This window comes from Populus trichocarpa, chromosome 5 (assembly GCF_000002775.5).
Source record: "Populus trichocarpa isolate Nisqually-1 chromosome 5, P.trichocarpa_v4.1, whole genome shotgun sequence".
In the NCBI taxonomy this organism is placed as follows: domain Eukaryota; kingdom Viridiplantae; phylum Streptophyta; class Magnoliopsida; order Malpighiales; family Salicaceae; genus Populus; species Populus trichocarpa.
The window spans coordinates 20,975,956-20,994,251 of NC_037289.2; the positions used below are offsets into that span (position 1 = coordinate 20,975,956).

The 18,296-nt window shown below is 38.8% G+C and overlaps 1 protein-coding gene across 6 annotated transcripts; it reads right to left on the reverse strand.

Moving 5' to 3' along the window:
* Nucleotides 1–1,951: 1,951 nt before the first annotated feature.
* LOC7464654 (persulfide dioxygenase ETHE1 homolog, mitochondrial) lies at nucleotides 1,952–18,079 on the reverse strand. 6 transcript variants are annotated; one of them, XR_008059307.1, is made up of 11 exons: nucleotides 17,629–18,074; nucleotides 17,360–17,488; nucleotides 17,179–17,286; nucleotides 15,453–15,587; nucleotides 15,308–15,349; nucleotides 15,147–15,206; nucleotides 15,012–15,065; nucleotides 14,652–14,676; nucleotides 14,441–14,557; nucleotides 12,686–12,764; nucleotides 1,952–4,686 (listed from the first exon to the last, which is right to left on the reverse strand). XR_008059307.1 is itself a non-coding variant. In XM_052453197.1 (10 exons), the coding sequence occupies exons 1-9, from the start codon at nucleotides 17,860–17,862 to the stop codon at nucleotides 12,735–12,737; spliced, it is 933 nt and encodes a 310-aa protein (XP_052309157.1). In that variant the 5' UTR covers nucleotides 17,863–18,079; the 3' UTR covers nucleotides 1,952–4,686; nucleotides 12,686–12,734. The 6 variants fall into 6 exon arrangements, 5 of the variants coding, with proteins under 5 accessions (XP_052309157.1, XP_052309158.1, XP_024457951.1 ...); XM_052453197.1 differs by lacking the exon at nucleotides 14,441–14,557 and having other exon boundaries at nucleotides 12,686–12,880; nucleotides 17,629–18,079; XM_052453198.1 differs by lacking the exon at nucleotides 1,952–4,686 and having other exon boundaries at nucleotides 12,559–12,764.
* Between the last annotated feature and the right edge of the window lie 217 nt (nucleotides 18,080–18,296).

Consider the following 18,296-nt stretch of genomic DNA (forward strand, 5'->3'; position numbering starts at 1 on the left):
ATAAAAAATGCCAGTTGTTTGGTTTACCCTTACACGTAGCTGTCAAGTGGTCAAAAGGCAAGCATACCTTGTGGATCAAGCGATGGGAAAATCATCATTACCACCGTTGAAAATTGATCTTGCATTTTTACATTTACGTGCATATCGCATGGTTTTTTTCCTTGTTCTAATAATAACTTCATTTTTCAGCTTATGGATTGAAGACAATTCCGGTCACACAAGGATGCGCTGTTAATTTCCTCCCAGATTCTTTAACGAAAAGAAGTAACGAAAACGAAATATCCCCACAAAGTCCTCATCAAAATAATTTCTTTTATTTTTTTATATAAATACATCTAAATAATAATAAAATACTCAAATAAAATATAAATCTAATGTTTTTTCAAGAAAAACACAATACTAAACAAACAATTAAAAAAAAAGCTAAAAAAACAAGGAAAAAAAAAACTTGTGCCGAGAGTTATAATCTCATAGATGGCTCATTGAAAGAAAGAAAGAAAGAAAACTACGCTTAGAGATACCATCTTATTTAGAAAGTATTTGAAATTATAGTATAAAGTCTTTTTTTAAACAATTTTTTTATTTGAAAATATGTTAAAATAAATATTTTTAGATTTATTTTTAATTTTTAAAATTATTACATTAATATTATCCTAAAATATTAAAAAATATTAATTTAATATATTATCAAACTAAAAATACAATTAAAAATAGAATGGGAAGTTGTGACTTATACGGTAGGCTACTTAAAAAAAACAAAAAAAGAAAGAAAGAAAGCTCGTACTTGAGTGATTTGATAGTGGGGACTTCGCCATGTTTTTTTCAACTCGTTGACTAATATGGCTGGCTTCTTCTTCTTCTTCTTTTTAGTGGTTATCCATTCGAATATAAAAACAAATTTAATTCTGCAAATTTAAGGGATATATATAGCTATAATATTACTACTATGTACAGATTAATTAATATTCTAGAAACAAGTACTAATTACTTTTGTTTTTGCAGCTGCGTGGCTGTGTTTTTTTAAAACATATTTTTTATTTGTTTTAAATTATTTTTAGATGATTTTGATAAATTCAAAAATGAAGTAGCGAATTAAACCTAAAATCGTTGAGACCAGGTTTTTCTTAAGGGTTTTTTTTTTTTTTTTCCCCTTAAAGCTATGTTTAAGAACAAGTCCTTGTTGAAAAAACCTCCAGTCAACATCAATCATCTTTCATTTCAGACCAATACCCTGCAGCGTACAAACACACACCAACTCAGTGAGTTGGAGTTTGATCTTCTCTTCAATAGCTAGAGAATAATAACATTGAAGTTCATCACGACGAGGGGCAGTATGAAACTTTGACCAATCTTAACTCAGCCACGCTTACTTAAATGACACCACGTGGCAGCTAGCCTGTAACTTGACATGGTATCGAGTGACTTGTGATGGGACTTCATACCAGAAATTGTATGATTATGACGACAGAGAATAATTTAATTTTTGTTTTATTGAATTTTATTTAGGTTTATTTATTTAATTTAATTATTGTTGAATATTTTATTTAGTTGATTATAAATTTTATGTTGTATTTAATATTTTAGTATTTATATGTTAATTTTATAAATGTTAGATAATATTTTTTATGAATTGAATAAAATTTATAAAGTTGTAGGCTTTTCCAACACTTCATCTTTTCTTTTTTTTTTGGTTTTTTCTTTCTTTTAGTTTATTTTTTATTTTTTATTAGGTTTCAATTTTTTTTTCTCACCTCAACTTAGATACCGAGCATAAATAATAGATAGATTAACTCAAATTTTTAAAATTCAAAATAGATCATAAAATAAACCTCGGATATATAAAAGTTTTCGGCTTGTTTGAGATTATGATAGCGATTGCGGTTCAAAATGTTTTTTACTTAAAAATGTATCAAAATAATATTTTTTAAAAATTATTTTTTAGATCAGCACATCAAAACAATCTAAAAACATAAAAAAATTAATTAAAAAATATTTAAAATTTATACCGCGTTTCCAAACTGACACATCATCGGCACATAATCTGAAAAGAAGAAGAAGAACATGCAGTGCATCAAGATCAACAAAGGCCACACCCATCAGCCCCCACATCAAAGATCCAACACCACTTCAGCCACCACGGCCAGCACAACAGTGCATTAACAGCCCGCATCAACAAGTCAGAGCTTGCACCGGCTTGTTTTGACGATTTCAACATTTGCATTTATGAAACTCGGGTTTTTATTGCCCGTGGAATGTATTGTGGGCGGGAGTCCAGGATTGCTTGTTTGGTGGTGGATGTGACTTGACAGAAGATGACCTGTGTTGACGCCTGTTTCATGGTTTGATGTGAGCACTTGCCATGAACACCAATCTTTCTTCATTGCCGTTGATCGAAGAGACCCAGCACAATGGAGGTGGAGTCATCTTTAGGTAGGAAGTTATACACGAGTGATTGTACAGTAATTTTTCTTTTACAGTCTGCATTATTGACAGTACTAGAAGATGGAAAATCAAGGGAGATTCAAATTCTTCAAAAATTAATCAATTGGGCGTTTCAAATGAAAGCCAGAAAGTTGTGACAAAAAGAAGGCCAACACCACAGTCCCTCACTACCTCGCGTCTCAGCAAAATTCATTTTTTTTATTTATTCATTTATTTATTTTTAGTTGTAATTTCTTTTCTTTATTATTGAAAAAAGTTGAAAAAAAGTGAAAAGTGACAATAGAAAAAAAATGAAGAGAAAAGTGGGAAAAAAAATGCAAGTATCAAAAGTTAGTTCTACCTGCATCAACAACATCGATCCAAGTAGTTTATTGTCATTATCAAGCAATTTATGATCTTAATTTCATCCTTAAGTTAGTATTACATAAATTTGCGTAATGGTCATCTAGTATCTAACATTAAGTATACATTTACCATAGACCCGACCATTAGTGATTAGTTATACCATTAGGGTCATTCAAGGGGAATTAAAGCTTACGCAAACCAAGATGACCAACATGTCTAAAAAATTAAATCCATAGAGAGTTTTTGAATAAAGTACTCAAAGACCAGTAAAAATTACAGCAATAACCACTATAAACAAGTTCACCTTGAGCGTCACCGGTATGAATACCATCTAGGTTACTCTAGAGACTATGACCTTAATGAACAAGTCATAAGCCCTAATAAAATAGAGGCCCCCACTTTTGATGGTCGTCATTAGCCTTGAATTTTTAATAGGTGGATTAGTGATATAGATAAAAAATTTTATTGTTACAACTTGTTTGATGATAGAAAAGTTAGGTTTGCCAAGATAAAGCTCATTGGAAGAGCTTAACTTTATTCAGAATATGTTGAGGATTATCCATAGAGGAGAGGTAAACCTCTTATCACTTATTGGAATAATATGAAACAAAAATTACAGGAAAAACACCTACATCAATTTTATAAAAAAAAGCTTTTAGACCAATGAAATAATCTTAGGCAATAGAAAAAGGTTTGTCAATGAGTATATAGCACAAGTTAATGATTCCATGATCGATGAGACGTGCCATAAAAGAGAATGAAGTCATGATTTTACATAGGTTTTGTACAAGTTTGGATGGTGATTTTAGGAAAAAGATCGTGCTTGTAGGTGTTTTCAATCTTGGCTAAGCTTATACTGTAGTGCAAGATTATGAGTTGTTTATAAAAAGTCAATGGACAAAACATCAGGATCCCTGTATTAATGGGTCTTTGTTAAGTGCTTCACCCCATGGATCTAATCATAGTAGTGCCTAAATTTATAAAAAAAAATAAAGGCAAACAAGTCATCAATGAAATGTCTAAGACGAGTTCAAAGATTTAGTGCGCTAAATGTCAAGGTTTCGATCATATCTTTGTCAATTGTTCTTCTAAACCCTTAGTCACCCAAGAACATAAGGATGTAGATAAGTGAAAAGAAAAACTATTGTGTGCAAGTGTATGAACTTAATCTTGAGGACTTTAGTAACATAGATGAAGAGGATATACAAGAAAAGAAACTTAACACAACAAGTCCTAATGAGTCTGAAAAAAAAGGTTAATGCAGAATATATTAAGTTCGTTTTAGTAGCAGATGAAATTTTATGAGACTCTCTAGTGAAACTGTCTGAAGAGGTAAACATAATGTTAGAAGATATTCTAGATACTTGTCCACTTGAGCTCCCTAATACCTTATGTCATATGTTTGACAATCAGAATGTAATAGATTTTAAGCGACATGTTGAGCTCTCTAATCCTTTACCACCCCATACATGTGATGAGGAAGATGAAAATAATTCTAATTTATTAGGTTGTATCCAAACCATATTTACTCGGATTTTTGAATAATGTTTGTCTTATTCCATGCCTTCAGTCATATAGTGTTCATAATAAGCCTAAAAAACTTATAGATCTTTTTCTCATGTCTCCTCATGCTAGGATGTTTGATTAAGCTGAGTCTTTTGTATGTAGAGTTCATAATTTACATGTTGAGATCAATGAACAAATTCAAGTAAGTAATGAACAATATAAATTTCAAGATAATTTACACAAGTATCATTGTGTACTTAATGTTGGAGATTATTTCATAATACAGATTAGACATGAACGGTGTCCTTGAAAACTAGTTATAAATTGCAAGTGAGTAGTGTTGGTCATCCAAAATATTGCAAATGATTGAATCAAATAGTTATACCATTAAACTTTGATATTAGTTGTACTTTTAACATGAAGAACCTCATTGTATATTTAACACAACCTATCATTAATGCTCATTTTGATATCTCAACCTCATTATCCTTTTTATTGGCACAAAAAAAACATATTAATGCTACTTTGCTAATGAGCATATAGCTCAACTGGCAGTAGCCCCCTTAAAAGGTCTCGTGTTCGAGCCTCTCCTTTGTAATACAAAAAAACATGCTATTTTGGATGCACAAGTAATTTTTGCCAGGAATGGTGAAGTTCAACGAATCACAATGTATAAGCTAGGTGACCAGATTCATACTATACTAGTAATACCAAAGAGACATCATAACAACTTGATCCTCATCTTTGAAAGTGTTATCAAAGTCATCTTGAACTATACTTGATGAGGCCAAGTTCTTCTAATATGTGGAGAGTTAATGAGGATACTAAACTTGAAACATAGTTCACATGTCCATATGGTCTATAATGACGAATAATATATCAACCATTGTGTTATTGAATTTTATTTAGATTTATTTGTTAGACTTTATTTAGATTCGAACCCAATTATTTATTTCAGCTAGGATTTTAGTGTTTATATAATATTTTACTAGATATTAAACAATTTTTTTATATATAAATTGAATAAAATTTATAAATTTACAAATTTTTCTAACCCCACTCTTCTTTTCTTAGCCTTTTCTTCTCTTTTTTTTTTAGCTTTACTTTTCTTTTCTATTAGGCTTCAAAAAAATAATAATTCCCGCCATACTGCTCGCATTAGGAAGGGTAGTGCTGTTGGGGAATTCCGTCACCCCCATGCGCGGACCGGGGGTGTACTGATAGTTGCTCATCGGAGGCTTAAACACACTGACACAATATTTTACGTGGTTCGGCAAATCGCCTACATCCACGGGAGAGAGTCCATATTATTTAGAGATAGAGAAAGGATACAATAAATACATGGAGGAGGATCACTCAACTCCCAGCTCACACACCCTGCTGCATATGGCAGCAGGGCTGCTGCCCATGGCAGCAGCTCCTCTTTCTCTTCTTCTCTTCACGTTCTCACACACTCTCTTCTCTCACCACCCCCTCAAACGGATATTCCAAGTGCGACAGTCATTATCTGAGTATCTCAATATGATCACGAGCTCACCACTCTTCCAAGAGTCTACTCATCCAGGAGTTGCGCCTGCCCTCTATTCCACCCTAGGAACCACGCCTTACTTCTCCGTGAGTCTCTCGCTCTTAGTCGTAAGAGTCCAGGTAGCTCTCCACCTTTAACCATGGGGGCAGCCCATTAAAGGTTGATCCATATCTGTCTTCATACTCTGAGTATTACAATGTCATTACCGAGCTCACCACCTTGACAAGAGTCAACTCGTTCTCGGAACCTGCGCATGCCCTTCTGCTTCTTCATAGCAGCCGCGTCTTAATGCTCCACAAGTCACACACTTATTGTCCAAGGCAAATGTCTTTCAGCTCATTGATCTTTAGCATGGGGGCAATATCCATGAAAGTCAATCCTGCATTTGTCTTCATACTCATCATAGCCACTTCATTGGCTATCCACACACCTGTCCACTTATATCTAGCCATCACATCGGCTTTGGGGTTGTTCTGAACTGGGCTCATATCGTGGCCCACACACCTTCTCCTTAGGTGTCTTCGCCCGTTGTCATAGGGCAGTCTGATCTGGGGCTCATATCAAGGCCCTCACACCTTCTCTAAGGTGTCTTCGCCCGTTGTCATGGGGCGGTCTGAACTGGGGCTTCTATCACGGCCCTCACACACCTTTCATCCAAGGTGTCTTCACCTTTCATAGGTGGCCGCATCCTCCTTCAGCCGAGATGCTTCAAAGTGGCTCCAAAAGTCTCTACCACCATGTGCACTTATGGGAGAGATTACTGCCACTGACTATATAGAAAGAAAGTTGCGGTATACTCGCAATCCTCCACCTCAATCCGCCATCCTGCTAGTCTTCAACTGTTTCATTACAAACTGCTATATATACGAAAATAGTACCGTATGGATAATCCTTCCACTAAGCAAGTTCCCAGGAAAGATTGGAGGGGTCACACTGGTCCCGCTTAAAACCCAACCTCCTAGACAGAACTTCTTAGGCCATATCTATCCATCGTACTGTCTTTCCGTATATACAACCATTTGCTAGCTTTGTTGCGGCTTTTCTTTACAAGTGATCTGGAATATACTGGTTTAATACATGATTTCTCAACATCTAGCGAGACTACCAGTTCTTAGATTCGTCAAGATTGGTCTTCATCAATTTTCACTCTACACCTCTAATTGTCCACATGATCGGGTGTCCAGAGTGTCCCAATTTTACCTTCCCTCAAGGCAATTAAAATTCTCCCCACTTAGCAGTTCAACACATGTAATTGGGTAAACATGTGCACCTTCTTCTTCTTCATCTCCATCGACCACCATGATGACCTTCAGATGCCTCCTGATCGGGCAATCTCTTTTGTTAATTCACCACCGCCATTTTTGGTCTCAAATCTCAACGATCCGACCGTACCATTGCATCCAGAACGATCAAATTAGCTGGAAACAAGTCTGAAATCGTCCAAATCGCATTTCAGACGGCTAAGATTTGATCAAAACAATTCTAGCCTGATGAGCGGCCCAGATTCAATCTTAGATCCGGTTGCACGTAGACTCTACTGCACAGAATCTTATCCCTCGGCTCGAGGCTCGGCTCGGCTTCAAAACGACTCGGCTCAACTCGGCTCGGCTCTCGGCTGATGATGTGGCAGGTGGGTCCCACGTTGCTGACGTGTCTGCTGACTGGTCGATGTTGTGGCTGCTGACATGGCATGCCTACTGTGCATGCTGACATCACACTTACATCAGGCTAATGTCATCACTGGCATGCCTACTGTGCATGCTGACATCACAATTATGTCATGCTGACGTCATTCATATCCGGGTCAGCCATGTGGGTCGGGTCAACTGGTATTCGGGTCGGATCAGCCCATCCGGGCGAAGAAGACGCGTGGGGCGCGTCTGCGCGCGTGGGCAGACGCCCTGCCGGAGAGTGATGGAGAGTGCGGTCATGTCCGAAGTCCGATTTTGACGCCGTTTTCACCAGTGGCTTCGTCTCGGCCTCCTCTACATAGTGGTATGGTCAAAACACCATTTTGAGAACTTTTATTTTTGAGCAAAAATCAAACACCCCTTTAAACCATGTGCTCTGATACCAATTGTTGGGGAATTCCGTCACCCCCATGCGCGGACCGGGGGTGTACTGATAGTTGCTCATAGGAGGGTAAAGCACACTGACACAATATTTTACGTGGTTCGGCAAATCGCCTACATCCACGGGAGAGAGTCCATATTATTTAGAGATAGAGAAAGGATACAATAAATACATGGAGGAGGATCACTCAACTCCCAGCTCACACACCCTGCTGCCCATGGCAGCAACTCCTCTTTCTCTTCTTCTCTTCACGTTCTCACACACTCTCTTCTCTCACCAAACACTCTCACATAATATGCCTCCTTTATAGGCATCAAGTGCTAAGCATCTCCAGCACATGGAGGGAACAATCAAGCCATAATACATGGCATGAATTATGTCGTAATTCATGCTTCCACTTGGCATTCCACTAAGCATAATGGTGGGTGGGGCATTTGCCACAATAATGGCAATTTCCTAACAAGTGCTACCCCTATTTTGGAGCCCAATATTAATAGACCTCCTTGTGAACGGGAAACAAAGAAGTAAATAACAAAGGGGAATTAGTAACAAATACAACAGGACATGCACGCGTCCAATTTCAAAAACATTAACGCAAATGTCGATGAACCCATATGCTGCTTGAACAAAAGGATGCAATCAGGTTGAACATGTTAGGAAATTGCCATTATTGTGGCAAATGCCCCACCCACCACTATGCTTAGTGGAATGCCAAGTGGAAGCATGAATTACGGCATAATTCATGCCATGTATTATGGCTTGATTGTTCCCTCCATGTGCTGGAGATGCTTAGCACTTGATGCCTATAAAGGAGGCATATTATGTGAGAGTGTTTTAAGAGAGAATTGTGAGAGTGAAGTGACGAGAAGGAGAGAAAGAGGAGCTGCTGCCATGGGCAGCAGCCCTGCTGCCATATGCAGCAGAGTGTGTGAGCTGGGAGTTGAGTGATCCTCCTCCATGTATTTATTGTATCCTTTCTCTATCTCTAAATAATATGGACTCTCTCCCGTGGATGTAGGCGGTTTTGCCGAACCACGTAAAATATTGTGTCAGTGTGCTTTACCCTCCGTTGAGCAACTATCAGTACACCCCCGGTCCGCGCATGGGGGAGCCGGAATTCCCCAACAATTGGTATCAGAGCTCATGGTTTAAAGGGGTGTTTGATTTTTGCTCAAAAATGAAAGTTGTCAAAATTGTGTTTTGACCATACCACTGCGTAGAGGAGGAAGAGACGAAGCCACTGGTGAAAACGGCGTCAAAATCGGACGTCGGACATGGCCGCACGCGCCATCACGCTCCAGCAGGGCGTCTGCCCACGCGCGCAGACGCGTGCCACGCGTCTTCTTCGCCCGGATGGGCTGACCCGACCCAAATACCAGTTGACCCGACCCACATGGATGACCCGGATAAGGATGACGTCAGCATGACATAATTGTGATGTCAGCATGCACAGTAGACATACCAGGGATGACATCAGCCTGATGTAAGCGTGACATCAGCATGCACAGCCAGCATGTCATGTCAGCGTCAAGTCAGCAGACACGTCAGCACAGTGGGACCCACCTGCCACATCACCAGCCGCGAGCTGAGCCGCGCCGAGTTGAGCCGAGCCGTGTTGGAGCCGAGCCGCGAGCTGAGGGAAACGATTCTGTGTAGCAGAGTCTACGTGCAACCGGATCTGAGATTGAATCTGGGCCGCTCATCAGGCCAGAATTGTTTTGATCAAATCTTAGCCATCTGAAATGCGATTTGGACGATTTCAGACTTGTTTCCAGCTAATTTGATCGTTCCGGATGCAATGGTACGGTCTGATCGTTGAGATTTGAGACCAAAAATGGCGGTGGTGAATTAACAAAAGAGATTGCCCGATCAGGAGGCATCTGAAGGTCATCATGGTGGTCGATGGAGATGAAGAAGAAGAAAGTGCACATGTTTACCCAATTACATGTGTTGAACTGCTAAGTGGGGAGAATTTTAATTGCCTTGAGGGAAGGTAAAATTGGGACACTCTGGACACCCGATCATGTGGACAATTAGAGGTGTAGAGTGAAAATTGATGAAGACCAATCTTGACGAATCTAAGAACTGGTAGTCTCGCTAGATGTTGAGAAATCATGTATTAAACCAGTATATTCCAGATCACTTGTAAAGGAAAGCCGCAACAAAGCTAGCAAATGGTTGTATATACGGAAAGACAGTACGATGGATAGATATGGCCTAAGAAGTTCTGTCTAGGAGGTTGGGTTTTAAGCGGGACCAGTGTGACCCCTCCAATCTTTCCTGGGAACTTGCTTAGTGGAAGGATTATCCATACGGTACTATTTTCGTATATATAGCAGTTTGTAATGAAACAGTTGAAGACTAGCAGGACGACGGCACAAGGGAACAGTTGGGTTCTGTATGTTCAAGGATCTGATGGAGAGGTGATTTCTTCAAAGAGGTTAGATTCAGTGACTGTGATTTCTCGAGGGGAGAATTGATGAAGACCCTGATAATGGAAGAGGAATACAGCAAGGGGATAAAGATTGGCACCCTATTTTGACTTGGACAGGTGTTGTGACAGGATGAGCTGCTGTCAAACATAAGCAAGGAATAGGGAGAAATCTGGAGAACAGAAATTGCACGAGGGCACACGGAGATTGTGCATGAGTACCCGTAGGAGGTACTATAATGAGACAATAGGTGCAAGGAGAAGAAGTGTTCCCAGATGAAGCTCAGAGCAGAGACTGTGAAAAATTGTACAACAGGAAGTCTCTTATGCTCTTAATGAAGACAACAGGCGAAGACCTTTCCAATGCATGCAAGGATGGAAAGAGAGCTGTTGCAGAGGCACCTAATTGAGGGGGTGCAAACGCCTGTGATAAAAGGCGACCGCCTATGATGAAAGGCGAAGACACCAAAAAGAGCTGGTGTAGGTGGAGCTGTCAAGCAGAAAGGCACCGAAGCTCCAAACATAGAAATCGAGGTGGAGGATTGCGAGGAGTATACCGCAACTTTCTCTTTCTATGTAGTTAGTGGCAGTAATCTCTCCCATAGTGCACATGGTGGTAAAGAATTTTAGAGCCACTTTAAAGCATCTCAGCTGAAGGAGGATGCGACCGCCCCATGACAATGGGCGAAGACGCCTTAGAGAAGGTGTGAGGGCCTTGATATGAGCCCAAGATCAGACCGCCCCATGACAACGGGCGAAGACGCCTTAGAGAAGGTGTGAGGGCCGCGATAGGAGCCCCATTTCAGACCGCCGCATGACGACGAGCGGAGACACCTAAGGAGAAGGTGTGTGGGCCACGATATGAGCCTAGTTCAGAACAACCCCAAAGCCGATGTGATGGCTAGATACAAGTGGACAGGTGTATGGATAGCCAATGAAGTGGCTATGATGAGTATAGAGACAAATGCAGGATTGACTTTCATGGATATTGCCCCCATGCTAAAGATCAATGAGCTAGAAGACATTTGCCTTGGACAATAAGTGTGTGACTTGTGGAGCATTAAGACGCGGCTGCTATGAAGAAGCAGAAGGGCATGCGCAGGTTCCGAGAACGAGTTGACTCTTGTCAAGGTGGTGAGCTCGGTAATGGCATTGTAATACTCAGAGTATGAAGACAGATATGGATCAACCTTTAATGGGCTGCCCCCATGGTTAAAGGTGGAGAGCTATCTGGACTCTTACGACTAAGAGCGAGAGACTCACGGAGAAGTAAGGCGTGGTTCCTAGGGTGGAATAGAGGGCAGGCGCAACTCCTGGATGAGTAGACTCTTGGAAGAGTGGTGAGCTCGTGATCATATTGAGATACTCAGATAATGACTGTCGCACTTGGAATATCCGTTTGAGGGGGTGTTGTAAGCCTTGGTGTAAGGCTTGAAAAATCATTCCGGACCGAGCATGGTTGATACGCTCGAAGGGGAATGTTGTGTTGAAGACGCTCTCAGAATGGAAGCTTGGAAGAGTGCATAATGCAAGCTTGTGCTGAAGAAGCAAAAGGACAATTGCCCACATAAATGGCAAAGGGGGTGATTGTTAGGAAATTGCCATTATTGTGGCAAATGCCCCACCCACCACTATGCTTAGTGGAATGCCAAGTGGAAGCATGAATTACGGCATAATTCATGCCATGTATTATGGCTTGATTGTTCCCTCCATGTGCTGGAGATGCTTAGCACTTGATGCCTATAAAGGAGGCATATTATGTGAGAGTGTTTTAAGAGAGAATTGTGAGAGTGAAGTGACGAGAAGAAAAGAGAAAGAGGAGTGGCAGCAGCCCTGCTGCCATATGCAGCAGAGTGTGTGAGCTGGGAGTTGAGTGATCCTCCTCCATGTATTTATTGTATCCTTTCTCTATCTCTAAATAATATGGACTCTCTCCCGTGGATGTAGGCGGTTTTGCCGAACCACGTAAAATATTGTGTCAGTATGCTTTACCCTCCGTTGAGCAACTATCAGTACACCCCCGGTCCGCGTATGGGGGAGCCGGAATTCCCCAACAGAACAAACACGTTCTTTTATTTTTTAAGATGCTTTTAGAAGTTTTCTAATGTAATCCATATCCGTTTTCTAATAACATCAATACCAGATGGTGATGCTGCATTCATTGTAACAGAACAACCAGCTTATGTTTTCTTAATTGGTGGTCAAAGACAAAGCTACAAGGAAAACATGCATCTTGAAAAAAGGGTAAAGCCCCCCAGGTTTATCTCTAATAAAATCTCAGGGTGTTTTCCGTTTCTTTTATATATATGATGTTGTGGACGAGTAAAATACACCAGAGCAATCAGTGCAGATAACTTCTTTTTTTTTTTTATGAATAACTTATTTATAATCTACACAAAGTTAACCCCTTCACCCAACAATATTATAAGAAAACTGCACCTGCTTATATCTAGTTGACGAGGCATCAACAGGCTTCACAGACAGATCTTGCAGCCCACAGACCGTATTTGAAAGAACAGCTATGTCAATAATCTTTGGATATGGAAGATTCAGATCTGTAAAAAAATGAATTATCTTTAAACTCAATCTTCAAAAGATGTAAAAAAACTAGCAGTGTTATTCGAATAGAATATTAAAATAGATGAAGTTACTTCCTTTCCATGATGCTCTTGAACATTTCCGGCAGAAAGAAGAAAAAGGTTATTGCAAGAATTGAATATTAAAATTATGCAAGTTTACTTTTCGACTAGATAACTTTGGAGTCATAGAAGCATAGAATACATTTAAATCATATCTCTTCCGAATTTAGCTTTAATTGTTTGTATAAATATACTAAACTTAGTAATTGGTAATTGGTAATACTTCTATTAATTGCACATAATAGTAATGATTACAGCTATCATTCAAAAATGTAGTAGCTATTACACCTAAAATTGCCGAGAGCAGTTTTTTTCTTAAGGCCTTTTTTCCTTTAAGTTTTATATACGAGAATAAGTAATCACTAGAAGAGGAGTAACCAGTTCTACAAGTCAACAACTGAGTAGGCACCAAGTCCTTGTTCAAAATCCCACCAGAAAACCACCAACCAACATCAATTCTCTTTCATTTCAGACTAGGTAGCCCAATCGAGTCCCCAGTTCATTTCAATTAGATAAAGATCATCAATCTCATCCCTCTACAAAGTACAAAAACAAGCATCCATCTCCAAAATGCATTGAGCTTCATCACTATGAGGGACACAATATGAAATTTTGAGGAATGTTAAAACAGCCACACTTATATAAATGACAACAGGTGGCAGCTACCCAGCTTCGCCAGTAAAGTCAATTGACATGGTATAAAGTGACTTGGGCTCAAATCCTGCTCGCATTGGGGAAGGCGAGGGCTTAACCTCCTTATGAATGGGGAAAAAAAGTAATAACAATGGGGAGTTACTAGCGAATACAACAGGACTGGCATGCATCCAATTTCAATGACTTAACACAAATGTCAAGGAACCCATTTGCCGCTTGAACAAAAGGGACCATGATCAGGTTGAATACCCAGTTCTAGTATTTGGGTGCACTGGAGCAATCACAGTGAGCATTGCGAATGAAGCCACATATTTCTCTCATCCTATATTGGCGTCTGGGATTGAATCACAATTCTACTACAGAATTTAGCAATGGAATTATGACCATGCATAATATAGGTCATTTCTTAGTTTTATTTAATGCCTTTTCTTTTTATGGACAACCTATTCTTTTAATTTGAACAAACACATTCTTTTATTTTTTAAGATACTTATATAAGTTTTGTAATGGAATCCATGTCCATTTTCTAATAACATCAATACCAGATGGTGATGTTGCAGTCATTGCAACAGCCAACTTATGTGTTCTTAATTGGTGGTCAAGGATTCGGAAGGTTGCAAAGCTACAAGGAAAAGTTTAAAAAAAAAGGGTAATAAGGGAGCCAAAGTTTATCCCTAATAAAATCTCAGGGTGTGTTCTGTCCTTTTATATATATGATATTGTGCAGGAGTAAAACACACCAGAGCAATCAGTGCAGATAACTTATTTATAATCTAGACAAAGTTAACTCCTTTATCCAACAATACTGTAAGAAAACTGCACCTGATTATATCTAGTTTGACGAGGCATCAACAGGCTTCACAGACAGATCTTGCAGCCCGCAGACCATATTTGAAGGAACAGCTATGTCAATCATCTTTGGATATGGAAGATTCAGATCTGTAAACAATGAATTATCTTTAAATTCAATGTTCAAAAGATGTAGAAAAACTAGCAGTATTGAATAGAATATTAAATAGATGAAGTTACTTACTTTCCATGATACTCTTGAACATTTCCTGCAGAAAGAAGAAAAAGGTTATTGCAAGAATTGCATTACTTAGAGAATGACATGAGGTCTGCATGCAAAGGAAAAATAAATAAATATGGAAATTTCAAATTTCGGCAGGCTCTGGTAATATTCAAGTAAACTAAGAATCAGCCTCTTCTCATAGCAAATCAGTAGATTAAATGATGATCTGAATTTTGTTTGATATGTTAAAGACTAAATATTACTATGAAATACTAGTAAGTTGCAACCTACTAACTAATAATTGGATAAGAACAATGACTTCCACAAGGAAAATACAATCTAAACAGACCGGGCCATGACACAAAGGAACAAAAGAATCACCTCATCTTTGGTCAGTCTGGGATTATATTGCATTTCCTCCCCAACAGTGCTGACCTGGACGTCACACAAAGGTTAAGCATAAGCATCTGCATGACAGATCTAGTAATCTAAAAAAGGTAAGAGATGGCTCCATACAGTGAATCCCCGGTAATCATGAGCAGGATATATCAAGGTTTCCTTGGGCAATGAAAATATCTGGTTCCATTAAAATGAGGCAAAGGTTAAATAAATATTACTGATTGTCTCTCTTTTTTTAAATAGAAAATCATATGTTATTCCTCATCTAATGTCCTTGCCTGTGAATGTACTGACTGGTAGAGTTGATGTGCACTTCCACCCTGTAAGTAAAATTAATGGGATTGAAAATGCTGCTTAATAATTTCCATAAAATGCCCTCAAACTCCCAGCAAGTTACATTCAAAAAGATAAAACATGCCAGACCTGAAAATCAGTTCTTCCACATCCACGAATTAGCAATGCATCTCCGGTGAAAGCCATCCTTGGTTGAGGCTGATCTGACCCATCTCCAGTAACATATGTGACACAACCCAGTGTATGACCCGGAGTAGCTCGAACCTGCCGAAACAGAAATATAGAAGAATAGATATGCATGTTGATAAAGACAAACAAATTGATGGATGAGGCGTGAAAAAATAATAAACAATGCATTATTATTTTCCATCCCAATAATTTAATTGGAAAAAAAGTACATGATGATTCTACTACTAGCAGCAAAATCAGATGGTTATTTATTTTTTTCATTCAATCTGCAGGGCACTTCTCTCCCTCATAAATCACGCTCTTCATGCCTCAATTCATTCAAATTTTATGCTTGATTGAAGTCTGATACTTCTAGTGTTTGAAGTGTTAGGAAACTGACATGCAAACCTGACAAGATAAAAGGCAAGGGATAGGATAAAATGAGAAATGAGACACAAGAATTTACATGGTTCACCCAAATTTGGCTATGACCACGGGCAAGTATAGAAGGATTTTACTAAGTAATGTGGGAATTACAACCTCTCTCTTCTAATAGAAGAACAACTGAAATCTCTCTATTACTAGGAAAAAACACCTCACTTACTCTCTCACAACTTTGTGGGATTACTCTCTCTTCACCTTCTCTTTGTGGGATTACTCTCTCTTCTTGCTCTCTATCTTGGTGTGCTTAAGGCTTGGATGCATTGCCTATTTATAGGCAAGCATCCAGCCTTTGTCTTGCAAAAGACAAGAAGCAAGTGGCACCAATTGGTGCTGCAAGTGGCACCGAATTGGTGCCCACATTTATTGACTTAGGCAATAATGCCTAGCTGGTTTCACATTCAAGTCGTACCACCGGGAAAAATATTTCATTGAAGTTTATTCCTTCTTTCTGTGCATATCCTTTCACCACCAATCTTGCACGATACCGCTAAAAGGATATGCTTAGAAATAAAGAATAGACTTCAATGAAATATTTTCCCCGGTGGTACGACTTGAATGTGAAGCCAGTTAGGCATTATTGCCTAAGTCAATAAATGTGGGCACCAATTCGGTGCCACTTGCAGCACCAATTGGTGCCACTTGCTTCTTGTCTTTTGCAAGACAAAGGTTGGATGCTTGCCTATAAATAGGCAATGCATCCGAGCCTTAAGCACACCAAGATAGAGATTACTCTCTCTTCACAACTTTGTGGGATTACTCTCTCTTCACCTTCTCTTTGTGGGATTACTCTCTCTTCTTGCTCTCTATCTTGGTGTGCTTAAGGCTCGGATGCATTGCCTATTTATAGGCAAGCATCCAGCCTTTGTCTTGCAAAAGACAAGAAGCAAGTGGCACCAATTGGTGCTGCAAGTGGCACCGAATTGGTGCCCACATTTATTGACTTAGGCAATAATGACTAGCTGGCTTCACATGAAGAAAATAGCTTCTCTCCACATCCATTCAAATTTCAATAAGAAAAAAAAATGAAAGTATAGGCACTATCCATGGAGTCCCGTTGTTGCGGTTAAGATAACAACTAAACTTGGTAACTCTAGCCAGTAATTCATTGTTAGTTGTAACCAGATTACAAATTGTTGGGTACATTTCATTGCAGTTATTCTAATAATTAATTAATTAAAAAAATACCCTAGCTCTAAACGCCTGGGACGAACAACAAAATCAAAAGCAATAAAATCATTATTACCTCTAGAAAAAGATCCCCAAAATGAATTTTATCGCCAGCTTCAATGAGAAGATCAGCTTTCGATTTGCTTGCTTTCGAAATAATAGATTTCACAGAAGGAACCTTAGTCTGCAAAATAAGGAAATAGCAGTCAATGACATGAAATGAATTCATATATGCAGAGTAAAAGGAGTGTTGTGACCTTAATCAAGCCAGTTCCAGTCACATGATCAGCATGAACATGGGTGTTTATAGCATAAATTAACTTCAACCCCAGCTCTTTTACAAGGGAAAGGTCCCTGTCTACTGTCTTATCAACTGGGTCAATTAACTGCAGAGGGAGGAGAACCACGATAAATAAATTAATAAATTTTAATTCTAGTTCAAGTTCAATACAAAAAAAAAATTGAATATTTTAATTTAAATAATTAGAAAAGAGGAAGAGAGGGTAAATGGCCGAGTCTACTTAACCAGAGCAGGTTTTTCAGGATGAGCAACATCAGCCAACAAATAGGTGTAAGTAGAGGAATCCTTCTCGAAAAGCTGGCGAAACAAGAGCTTCTTGTTCTTGAAGGCCTGAGACGACGCTGCCTTTGTGTAATTCATCATTGTGCGATAGTTGTTGTTGAGTCTGGGTTTTTGGGAATGTGAAGAGAATAATGAGAGATTGGAGAGAGGGAGTCGAAGTGCATATATTCGAAGCATTGTTGATTTTGTTGTTGTTATTGATCAGTTTGACGATCAGATCAATGGTGGTTTGCGAAGCCAGCAAACAATAGGGACTTCAATAATTGGTGAATAAAATAACCTAATCAACTAAAACAGTTTTCAGCGCCCACTGTTTATCCTCTTGCAGTCTTCTGCACCCATTGCCTATCTTCTCACAGTTTTCTGTTGACTCCCCTGTTCATAGCCCCTTTTTTTCCTCTTTTTTGTTTTTATCTCTTCAATTTTTGCTGTTGTCACTTTGCCCACTGAATTTTTTTATTTTTTTTTCACTTCAGACCTTTCAGGAAGTGTTCATTGATAGAAAATGTTTTCCATTTTTCAATTCCAGTTTTCATTTTTTAATGGAAAATTCATTCAATTATTAGAGGCTATTTTAAGAATAAAAATAGAGTTGTTAAGATTTTTAGGAT

What these genes read in the sequence shown, in the direction of transcription:
- LOC7464654 (XM_052453197.1), bottom strand. Translation starts at nt 17,862, where the DNA reads ATGCTTCGAATATATGCACTTCGACTCCCTCTCTCCAATCTCTCATTA. An exon ending in TTGGGGATCTTTTTCTAGAG is followed by an intron (nt 15,588 to 17,178) that starts GTAATAATGATT and finishes CTGTTTCGGCAG; the next exon opens with GTTCGAGCTACTCCGGGTCA. An exon ending in GTTCAAGAGTATCATGGAAA is followed by an intron (nt 12,881 to 14,651) that starts GTAAGTAACTTC and finishes ATTTTTTTACAG; the next exon opens with ATCTGAATCTTCCATATCCA.